The sequence below is a fragment of the Aotus nancymaae genome, unplaced genomic scaffold (assembly GCF_030222135.1).
Source record: "Aotus nancymaae isolate 86718 unplaced genomic scaffold, 86718_ANA_hifiasm-v0.15.2.pri h1tg000036l, whole genome shotgun sequence".
Classification (NCBI taxonomy): domain Eukaryota; kingdom Metazoa; phylum Chordata; class Mammalia; order Primates; family Aotidae; genus Aotus; species Aotus nancymaae.
In genome coordinates this window covers 6,863,549-6,875,891 of record NW_026988450.1, presented here as the reverse complement: position 1 = coordinate 6,875,891, position 12,343 = coordinate 6,863,549, and the positions used below count along the sequence as shown (strand labels likewise).

General features: G+C 40.7%; 1 protein-coding gene across 1 annotated transcript in view; it reads right to left on the bottom strand.

The window, feature by feature from the left end:
* RP1 (RP1 axonemal microtubule associated) overlaps positions 1–12,343 on the bottom strand; it is a 306,195-nt gene that overhangs the window by 15,626 nt on the left and 278,226 nt on the right. The window contains exon 27 of the mRNA XM_064384191.1: positions 3,854–4,008. Within this exon, the coding sequence (XP_064240261.1) occupies positions 3,854–4,008 (155 nt within the window). The remainder of the gene's footprint in view (positions 1–3,853; positions 4,009–12,343) is intronic.

Below are 12,343 nucleotides of genomic sequence, written 5' to 3'. Positions count from 1 at the left end.
TATTTCCTTTCTCTAGAAAAAAATAGTATTACTATTGATACTATACTGCTACTATGCTATTATTTTTACAACTACTATAAAAATTACCACTATTTTATGTGCAAAGTTCTACACTATGCTTAGTGAGAGGTGCAAAAACATGCAGAATATAATTCTTGCTCTCCTCAATTACATAGTCTAGTGAAGAGTCTTAGAATGTAGTTAGGACATTTATTTTCAATCTACTATTACTAATAATAACAGCTCATAATCTGTACTACACAAGTAAGTGCCAAACTCCCCCAGCATTCTTCATATATTAACTCATTTAATCCTCAGAACAGCCCATGAGGTCAGTACTACTCACTTCCTCATTCCACAGCTGGAGACTGAGGCACCTGGAGTTAAGCTACTTGTCCCAGGTCCACACCTAGTGGATGAGGAGCCAAGTCTCAGACCCAGGAGGCTACCACCAGAATTGGTGTTTACCACATTGTCCTGTCTCTCAGTATCTTATTTTTAAATAAACTATGTGTTGAAATATGTATATGTACCCACGTATATATGCACATATATACAAATATATATACACACACATACACAGGACATTTTAAAATAAACTATGAAATAGATACAGACGTACAAATTACAGAGGCACACTCAACAAACACATCCATGTAAGTAACAGAGTTTTAGCACCACCCAAGACCCCAACATGCCCCTTTCAGTCACCATCTCCACAAACGATATCCACTACCCTGACTTTTAGCACCTTTAATTAGTTTTGCTTTGTCTGGGGCCATATATCAACAGAATCCTATAGTGCATTCTTGCTCTGCCGACTTGCATCACCCAGTGTTTGTGAGATTCATTCATGCCATATTGTTCAGCAGCATCTTGTTCATTACTATTACTCCAAACTATTTATCCACTCTACTATTTATAGACAAACATTATTCCTAGAATAATATTGCTCAGAACATTCTCATACACGTCTTTTTATGATATCTGCGTATATTTCTGTTGGGAAACACTGGGTTATAGAGTATAGGGTGTGTGTGTGTATATATAAATATATATAATATATATATATTTATATATATGCATATTTATATATTATATATTATCATCTATCTATAAATAAAGTCTCGCTTTTTAAAAATGCTTATACTAATATGTACTCCGTGTGCACAGCATATGAGACTTCAAAGTGCTACACAGGCGAATCAATATTTGTTGTTATTCTTTTTAAGTTTAACCATCTGATCATGCACAGTAACACTTCACTATGGTTTTCGTTGTCTCTTCCTGATTACTAATAAGGCTGGGTAGGCTGTTTATGTTTGTTGGTGACTTGGATGCCCTCTTTTGTAAAGAAAGCACACACTCAAGTGTCAAGCCATGTTTTAAATAGGGTGTTCTGTCTTTCTCTTGTGGCTCTGTGGGTTTTCTGTTTACGGTCTGCAAACGAGTCTTTTGCCAGTACGTTTTTAACATGTTCTCCCACTGCGTGCCTTGCCTTTTTACTCTCTTAATAGTATGTTGAGGAACAGAAATCTTTAATGCTAAAATAGTGTAATTTATCTTTTTCCTTTTTATGCTTTCTGATTTGTCTTTAAAGTTTTAGTTTACAACTGTCGACCCATGTTCACAGCGACATCATTCACAATCACTAAAAGGTAGAAGCAACCCAGGTGTCCATCATGGGGTGAATGGATAAACAAAACATGGATTGTTTTGAAATATTATACAGCCTTTCAAAGGAAAGATGTCCTGTCACATGCTACAACATGCATGAACAATACAATGGAACACTAGTCAGCCTTGCAAGGAAATAAATCCTGTCACATGCTACGACATGCATGAAACGTGAGGATATTTTGCTAGGTGAAGTTAGTCACAAATTGTTTAAAAATAAATTTTATGTTATGTATATTTTACCACAATTAATTTTTTTTTTTTTTTTTTTGAGACAGAGTCTCTCTCTTTACCCAGGCTGGAGTGCAGAGGTGCTATCTCGGCTCAATGCAACCTCCACCTCCCAGGTTCAAGCAATTCTTCTGCCTGAGCCTCCTGAGTAGCTGGGATTACAGGCACGCGCCACCGTGCCCAGCTAATTCTTTGTATTTTTAGTACAGGCAGGGTTTCACCATGTTGGCCAGGCTGGTCTCAAACTCCTGACCTCAAATGATCCACCCACTTCGGCCTCCCAAAGTGCTGGGATTACAGGCGTGAGCCACCGCGCCCAGCCCACAATTAAACATGTTTAAAGTCCTAGTCTACTCCCTAGATTATGCAGATTTTCTTGCATCATATCTTCTAGATATCTGACTGTTTTACCTTTCACATTTAGACATAAATTTACATAAAACTGATTTGGGGATTTGATGTAAAATAGGAGTGGTGATTTTTTTCTATAACAATATCCAATTTTAAAACTTTGTTGAAATTTTTAAATGCTTTCCGTGATGTTACACATCAGGATGTGTAGATCTGTTTCTGGACTCTCTTCCATTTCTTTGCCTTATTTGACTTTCTTTGTACAAATTGATGCTGTCTTATTACCTTAATTTTATGTCTTGATACCTGGTACTGTAATTCCTCCACTTGGTGCTTCTTCTTCAACATTTATTTTAAGTGTATTTGACTGTTTGCATTTCCACATCAATTTTATAATTAGATTGCCAATTTCTGTTTTAAAAAGTTCTTGAGATTTTGATTGGTATTGCATTAAAACTGCAGACCAATTAGACCGCAGTAAGAACTTTATAACACTGAGTCCCTGAACATAGTATATTTCTCTATTAATTTATATCTTTCTTTCTTTCTCTTTCTCTTTCTTTTTCTCTGTTTTTAGAGATGAGGTCTTGCTAAGATGGGCTGGGCAGCAGCAATTCTCCTACCTGAGCTTCCCATGTCACTATGTTTTAAATTATTTTCGAATCATACTTTATAAGTTTTTATTTAGAGGTCTTGCCGTGGCCACCTCACTGCCTGTGGTGCAATGGGCCATGGGCCATGGATGCAGTAACCATAATGGCAGAGATGGAGTTTATCTGTGCATGACCGTAAGACACGAGTTCTGTCTCCCAAGACTGCTCCCGCCACTGCTGCTCCTGGTGCCCAGCCTGGTGGCTCTGGTCCAGAGAGATCCAGTCCCTGCTGCCAACAGCAGTGACTTCTTGAGTCACACTTCTGCTGGCTCTTCCTCTTTCCCTCTCTCACTCTCTACATCCTTCACTGCTGCTTCCTGGGATCACTGTTCTCAATCATGAGCTGCAGGACCTGTCCCCGCTCTGCTTTGAGAGGGCTCACACTAAGGTCGCCACTTTTCAAGTGAGAAATCCCAGCTCCATGAGGCCTCCTAAATCTTGAACAGCATCTCAGACTCTCCACTGCTCCACTGCTACCTTCTGACTGGCTTCTCGATTCCAAGCTTCCCCTTACAAATGGCAGAAAGCCATGCTGATGTCAAGTTCTCCTCTGCACTTTCTTTCTCTCCAGGATCTTGGGCCCTCAAGTCCTAACTGCCTGGGTAGCTCTCATATGTTTAAAACCAATTTAAAAGATGTTTTATCAAATGTTTCTGGTTGTTCTCAGCAGGATGCTCATTTTGTTACAGTCGAGTCTGCCCTATCTGGAAGTAGAATATTGGGTTTGTTGTGGCTGTTCACTAGAAGCTTGTTCCTGGTTAAGTCTCACCTCTACTGAACTCCAGAACGATAACATGCACACTTAGAAATGACCACACCCTGAATTCCTCATAGGAATCAACTGAGCATCTCAGAAATGTTCTGTTTGTGTGTCTTATTGTTAAAGAAATTAGAGGAAGGATAGTAAAACTGATGAAGACATGAAGACCTGTTTCTACTACCTGTCCACGCCGAAACTTGATTTCATTGTTTTTGGAATGATGAAGTCTTCGTTTCCCTGAATCGCCTCTGGTACCGATGAGGTTGATAAATACATTAGACTCTGTTTCTGCCCCTGGCATCGTGCCAGTGTATATGCGAATCTCATAAAGCACCACTGAAATGTAAGAAATCCGACATTATCTTTCTCATTTTTATTTATGTCTTTGAATGTAGTTAGATATTCTACAAGGAAATCAGAATGTTCTTTCATCTAGTTGATGTGAGTTTCTCTATGGTACGTGGTCCCAGCGCTTTTTCTTCTGTGTACCCCCTTTCAAACATGCTTTCAGCTATTTAATGTTTGCCTCTTCCATATAGACTCTCAGCTATTCCCAGAACTACTGTTTCAAAATAATTATTGTTAGCAATTATGTACTTTCATTAACCACTGCACTTTCACAGTTATAATGAGAAGTTGTATTTTTTAAAAAAAACAAAAACAAAAACTCTCCTCTCTCTTAATTAGATGAAAGTGGCATTTTTTTCCCCATGAAGTTTGGCTGTTCTAATGACAGCTGGTCACTCCTGGTGCTACTTCTTGGAGATTATTCCAATAATGGAGACGTTAATAGCCCTCTTAAGGGAAAAGAAATACAAAGGTCCTACAAAGGTGCAAATTTAATTTTAAAGAAGTCCAGTAAAGTACCAGCAAATTATAATCCACTATATTTGACCTTAGAATTAAGGCAATTTCTGAGACATTGATAGAAGTCAGTAATTAGAAAAGAGATTGCTCTTGCTGATATTACTAGTAAGACTAATATCTGGGATACAGTGAGTAGTACTTTTTATTCCAAGATCCTAGAACTCTTTGTAAATCATACTTTGTGCAATTGAGCAGTTTCATTTATAGAAATTCACATTAACATTTTCCAAAGAACTCAGACATGAAAATCCAACAAGTAAGAAAACAAGGTAAGTGAGAAACATTGACTGTTTCTATCACGCCTGACCTTTAAAAAGACAAATGTGGTATATTGGGAAATGGTGCAAGCAGAGAAGATAAATCAGTTTCTTTGTGCAGTCTTACATATTCAAAAATACCCCAGAGTGAAACCCAGCTGATTGTAAGCAGAAAATTAGAACACTTCTCATGAATTTAGGACAATCAAAGAAATCTTTAAAACAATCTATAAAGAAGAGCTGGTCTAACAACCTGTAGGATTGCCTGGACTGAATTAAGTGAAAACTTCTCCTAGAATGCCTCATGAAAACAAGTATGATGCTTGTGAGGACCAGCATGATTCGACGTCTTTAAATAGAGAAACCAGGCTTCTGTTCACTGAGAAATCTTTTAAATTTCAGATAAAGAGTGAACTTGTTTATGACTTTTTTTAAAGGGAGCCCTTAAAATATTAAAACAGATATAAAGTAAGACAGTTAAATGAATAGTTAAAGGTGTCTGAAAGTATATATCAAAAAGCATTTAGGACACAAACCACATATTGACAGCACAGAAAGCAACACTCAGCTCTTCCTCGACCATTGCACACCCCTAATGAAATCATACAGCTTCCTGCTAACCTGCACATGGCCTCAGATACTTCTCAACACAGTGTTCCCAGAAGCTGCTCTAATTGATTAGATTAAATACACATGTACTTCAAAAAGCACACGTGTGTGTGTGCCATCTAAATAATTCAAAGAAAGAAAATGTACCAGAAATTTAAAACAAGGTGGTTATCATAGTTGAGCACCAAGTTTTATTCTCAAACCAAGTCAAAAAGAGTGACATAGTTTAAATTGGGAGATAAAGAAAACACAATCCAGCCACCGCACCTGGAGAAACAGACACTTGGCTAGAATCTGTAACATTGGTTTTTTTTTCATTAGGTTACATAATATGATTCACTAAGCAATTTGCTACAGTAGTGCAACAAAAGTGTGTAAATTCTTTTTTTAATGCTAAATTCATAACAATAAATTCTAACTTCAGACCTTTTTTTCTTGATCTTTCAGGCAATATGAAATTCTTCTTTATGTAACTCAATCCAAAGGGAGAACTTAAATAATGTTGTTAACATGTCACTTAGACACACCCTAAAATACCAAGTGTTGTAAACAAGTCTTAGTAAGCAAAGATTACATCAACTCCTTTATTCAGTCCTTCTCTTCGGGCCTGAAAAGTCAAGGTTCAATGTTGTTGATTTAAAAGCAGGGCCATATGACCTAGCTAACAAATACTCATTCTATTGTAAAAATATACAAGGCTGACGAATTATCTTACCCCAAGAGAAGGATATCACACATACAAGGAGATGAACTCCTGGGGGAGCGCAACGTTAAGTCTAAAATATGTAAGAAGATAACTTAAAATTAGCTTGGCTACTTGAAAAAATACAAGGATAGATTTCAAGATGTCAGTGTTTTCCAGAATGGAGGAGATCATTTCACCTGAATATATTCAAAGACAGGTATTACTAATACCTGTCGTTCAGGCTACAAATAATCATTCTTAAAGCACCAGTTTTCAGAAGTGGCTATTATTGCATCTATCACTGTCATTTAGCTAAAAGTATTTGGAAAAGTAGATTTGTTCCTGGTTATCCATATATGTTGGACATTTCTGCCAAATTTTTAAATGTTCTTCTTATCATGGTTGATGTTAAATTTTCCTTTCTGACAATTAGCCACTAGCTTCAGGTGCTTATGAAAACCTTACATGACAAAGTCAGCCAGAAGCACAGCATAAAATGCTTCTCGTCCTATTTGCCACAATTGTCGCCCAACTCAACTGATGGCTACACTATGTATTTTCACCTTTGTTTGCAATGTTGTTATCTTCAACACTCTCATCCTTATATTTTTTATTAATTACCATTTCAACAATTTTCCCATCTGTCAAGAAATGTGTAACACATGTATTATCAAAGCTCAGCATGTTTAATGTCTGATTGTTTTAACTTATTCATTCTTTGGGCTTATAAATGTGCAGACTACATAAAGAAGATTTATAGGATCTTATTAGTGGCACAAAAATCTTTTAAAATCTTCACCTGCAGGTTTATTTTCAAACATCTTTGTAGGCTGAAATGTTTGCTAAGTGTTTGTTAATGATGATTTATCAGCCTCAACTCCAAGCATTAACAGCTCCATAAATAGTATCCTTAATCCCTGGATTCTTCGGTCTCTGCTTACTGCAGCAAGCACAGAGTTGTTTATTTATTTATTTATTTATTTTTTAATATGCTTGCTTTTCATGGGGACACATAAAGTTGTGCTTGCTTAGTCATAAGGATATGTTTAAAATGTCTCATGGCTGGGGAAAGGGGATGATATAATTTTTCACTAGAAAAGTTTAGGAGAGGGATGTGCAAAAAACTTTTCCAAGCATAACAACTTAATTTTTTTTCCAGTCCAACTTTACTGCAATGAATGAATTCCGCTGCTGAGTCTCCTGGTTGGTTGTTGAACCAGTAAAAACAAAAACCAGAAAATACAACGTACTTCTGTTGTTGTTGCTGATTTATAGAAGAACGCACTGGTGAACTGTGCAATCTTATATAAGTTAACCTCCCTCAGCGTTCCAGGGGTTGGCATTTCCTAACTTCTGCCCGCTTGATGGGCAGCCTTGGCACACCCAAGAATGGTTGACCTGGCTGAGTGTCACTAGCCTGAGAGCTTATCAGTCATTATGAAGCTTCTCTAAAATGTCATCCTGGGTCAGGTGTGGTGGCTCACATCTGTAATCCCAGCACTTTGGGAGGCCAAGGTGGGTGGATCACTTTAGGCCAGGTGTTCAAGACCAGCCTGGCCAACATGGTGAAACCACATCTCTACTAAGAATACAAAAATTCGCCAGGCATGGTGGTGGGTGCCTGTAATCCCAGCTACTCCGGAGGCTGAAGTGGGAGAGTAGCTTGAACCCAGGAGGTGGAGGTTGCAGTGAGACAAGATCACGCCACTGCACTGCAGCCTGTGGGAAAACAGAGGGAAACTCCATCTCAAAAAAAAATAAAGTCTTGGGAGAGAACTAGTCTTCATCACTAACATTTTTTTAATCTCTTTAAGTACAATCATCATAAGTCTTCAAATTTTTAGTTTCTTTGCTATAATATCACTGCATCATGATCTAGTCTCTATTTTCTTTTGACACGGTTGTACTATGCAGAGATTACATCATTATGACTGTGAGTTCACATTTCTGTGATGGTACAAGAGTCTCTGTCCAGCAGTGTGTATGGGAGAAGAGCCCTAAACCAGACACCATCTATGTCTTCTGCAGCGTCTCACTGGGCCCAGTCCACAGCAGGCAGAGACAGAGGATGATCAGGACACACCAACAACCAGACACCTGCAGCTGATCTCTCCTTACCACTGCTACAAGCACTCCACCAAGACCTTGTCCTCAGGCCCCAGGAAGAACAGGATAGGAGGAGGCACTCCTTGGAAGCCAAGGAGCCCACAAACCTTGGGGCTCAGAGAAGGAGGTACAGAAGCAGGTGGAAACCGTCAGAGACTCCCCAGCCTTGCCTGCTGCCTCAACTCCTCACTCGGGCACTTGTGCTGCCCAAGTTGACTGCCAAGGATGGCTGCGCCAGATAACTGAGCCCACACATAGGTGGGTCAGGGAGAAATAACTGCAAAACTGCAACAGGAGGGAGAAGGGATGGGGGGGGAGGGAGAGAGGGCAAACACATGTACTTTCATGTGGGAAATTTTTCTAAAATTAAGAGCAGATGAAACCAAAACAAAAGCTATGTATATATATTTCACAGGACTAGAGGCCAAGGACACAGAAGTCACAGAAGTGAGAGTAGATCTGCAGGGAAGAGAAGCAGCAGCTGTTTGATTCATTCTGCATTTCTCTACTCAGAGCCCCACACTGCTCTGGGGCCTAGCCCAGAACAGTGCAGGCAACTTAGCTGTCCCCAAAAAGTGGACCACACACACACTGCCCCAGGGCCTGAGCTGGGAAACAGGGACAGTGGTAGCAGCAAAGTGTGAAGAACCATGACAGCTTAATGAATAGCAGCAAGTCGGGCAAGACCAGGACCTGTGATACCTATCAGCAATCAGCCAAGAGAGTAGAGGGGCTCTCAGAGCTCAGAGGTGATGGACTACAGCTCTCCAGTCAGCAGCTCCAGTGCCCGCTGCCTGTGGCTGGATGGCCCCTTCTCTGAGAGCTGGTGGAAGCATTGCACCATCTAAAATGAAGGCAGCCAGAACAAAGCCCTGCTTTCTACCATTCAGAACTGGAATTCCATCTGTCAAAAGATCATTATTCTCACCATCATTCTGGCAAACATATGAGGACACTATTATGAGATTGTAGCTGAGACTTTTCTTCCCTACATTTTTATTTTTTGCCCCGAGGGCCCTTGGGCCTCTGGGGAGTGACTCTTATTGCTTGGGGGAAGAGAGTTCTGAGTAAGGCCTAGAACAAAAAGTCCACTGATTTCTGAAACAAATTGAATGAATCTTAGGGGAGACATCACTTGTGAAAGATGTGATTATTAATTTTAAGACTTTCTGAAAAAAGAATCCCTTTTTTTTTTTTACAAAAGAATCCCTTTTTTTTTTTTTTACAAGCGTGCCAAGGGAAAAAGCCCCTTTTCTGTCTCCCTCCCTTCCCTCTGCCTCCTTCCCTTCCTCCCTCCCTGGTGTCTCTGCTTTGGCCTGAGCTATGCACCAGCAGAGTCTGAGGGTTGGATCTCAGGGGCAGCCCTGAGGCAGTGTCCTGTTGTCCAAGCAGGCAGGAGGAGTGTGGGAAAGGCAACAGAGTGCCCTCATCAGCTCTCACCACTGCTGCCAAAAGACGCATGGAATGGCTGAGATCAGTGTGATAGTCCCAAAGGGACACATTCTTCTAGCCAGGGTGGCACAGAACCCAGAGCCATGGTGTGATGTGTGCTTCCTTCAGCATATATTGCCAGTGAGGAAGGAGGGGACCCCCAAAGACAGACAGAGTGAGACACCTCGGGGAGGGCCAAAGAGGACTGAAGGTGGCCCTCGCACCTGCAGACACGAGGACAACATGCAGGAACTAAGGTATCCGCATGGAGGAGGAGGATGGGCAGAATGAGAGAAGGAATCCTGAATTGGTCAGTTTTAGACCAAAAGAAACTACATTAAACTGTATACTGGAAGTGACTGAGTTTATTCGGAGTCAAAATGATTAAGATTTCCACCATTGGTAGCAACAAGGATGTGGGTTATTTTTAAGTCAAGTATGTTGAAGTGTAATTTACATGCAGTAAAATTCACTTTTAAGATATACAGTTTGATGAGTGTTACCAAATACATACAGTCTTGGAACTACCACCAAAATCAAGAAAGAGAATATTTCCATGACCCCCAATACTTTCCCTAGGAAGGGCTGTAGATTTTAATCAGTTGTGGACAAGGAAAAAGGTTATATTCTGCACCCCGAAAGTTATCATTATGAAGATTCAAATCCACCAGATGATGGTGAACGCAATGCAGATACAGCAGTAACCTGGACCAGGGCTAGAAAGATGGCCTCATACACGACACGTGTCTGTTTCTTAAATGAATGTATAAAGGAATTGAAACCAATTAATTGTTTATAAAATGTACTATATTTTATACAGTTCTATGTTTTTAATCTGAATTCCATTTTAAGGGTCATCTCTTATTCCTCTCGGGCCAAGAAGTTTTTCTTTCCCTTGGTGGACCATTTCTGACTATGCAAGGTAAAGTGAAAACTGCGGACATGTGGCAATGAAGGCAGCCCTTCACAAAGCTGGCTGGAATGGAGTGACTTAAATAGTTAGAGACCAGATGTTTAACTGTAGAGCAGGATTGATTCTTCCTCTATTAGACTCTATGTATGTCTAGAAATGCATAGAACATGAGGACTAGTAGATGTTTCAGAAGGAAGGGCCACTTCTAAACTCATCTAAGAGGTTGCGATTGAACATGAGCAAAGAAGTACTGAGGGCAAATAATGTCAGCCCCAGAAGTACGCATCCAAGGAGCGGGCAGCCGCCTCACCCACAGTCGGCCATCTGTCAGTAACAGGAAGGGATAATACATCAGTTGAGCCAGGCAATTTTCCTCCTAGATTTAAGCAGCTATTGCCAGAGAAATGCCTTAAAAGGAATCAATCTCCTCAATTTAGGATGATTTTGAACAAAGCATGAAAGAATATTAGGCAATTGCATTATTAAGGCTAACCTATGTTATCAGTGATCTATCAGGCAACAGCTGTGTCTGCAGGACCGTCGGCAGCCTGAGCTGTCACTGTCTAAGGGCACTCCTGAAGAAGTCCACTCATCCCTGCAGGAACATCTTGGTTTCCTTGCTCCTAACTTCCATGTTCCTAGGGGAAGGGCTCATGTTTTTTCAGGTTAGAACCCCCAGCTCCTAGCTCACGTACATATCTGCTCAATAAGGAGGTGCTCCTTCATCCATCCATCAATGAGTTCTGTGCACCACCCTCTGCTCATTGCCAAAGAACCACCCATCAGGTATGACTCATCTAAAGAAGGCAGTGGCTGACCTCACCCAGAGCTGCAACCTTCCCAAGGTCACCTTCCCGGGCACTCTGCAACCCCCGCCGCAAAGTGCTCCTCCCTGCTCGTCTTTGGGACGTGTCTCCTCCTTCCTAACTTTGTTCTTGTTCCCCAGTTCACCCCAGGGGTCACCCAGCTTCTGATTCTTTGACCACACATCTCCTGGACCCAGGTCCATATGCATCAGTGGAGTGGACAATGGAATTTGGCTTTCCAGACTCTGACCGTCCCTAAGGAGTGCCATTCACCAGCTCGTGGAGGGACTGAAGAGGGGCGAGGTGGGGACCTAGCATGGGAAGCCAGAGCTCATTTCGAATACCTCCTCATCTCCTTTACACAGTGTGACCCGGTGGCGTCATTCATTCTCCTTCTACCCAAAGGATCCAAGATTTCTCAGTCTGCTCAGGAAACAGGCTCCATTTAAAAATAAACAATAGGATCACAGAAAAATATCATTTTTCCAGCTGTATCTCTAATGTTGCAGACTTCTATTATCCTAATGAGGTAAGTAGTTCATGTTTTATCGGGAAATGATCTATGGAACTTAACCTAGAGAGATGTGCCCTGGTGCAAACATGTGAGCCAGCATGTCTACAAACACATACACATATGTACACACAGAGGACTTCACATCCTTTGTTAGGGGCAAACACCACTATACTCCAGGGAAATCCATGAGACCTTACATCTAATTAGGACCCTAACCAGAAGATTCTCCGCTCAGGCCCTTCTATAGGTTGGTGCAAATGTAACTGTGGTTTTTGCCATTAAAGGTAAATAAACTGAGGAGCAAAATATTTATTAAATTAAATATTTATTTAGCTCCTCAGTTAGAGGAGGTGGTGTGAGGGGTTCTTTGGGCCACCAGGGCTCCCAGTTCTGTCTAGCTGGTAAATCATCCTGGGGCCGTGCTCTCTCAGCACACTTCTTTCATCTTGGGAAAAAGTTCTGGAAAAGTTTTAGGCTCTACCT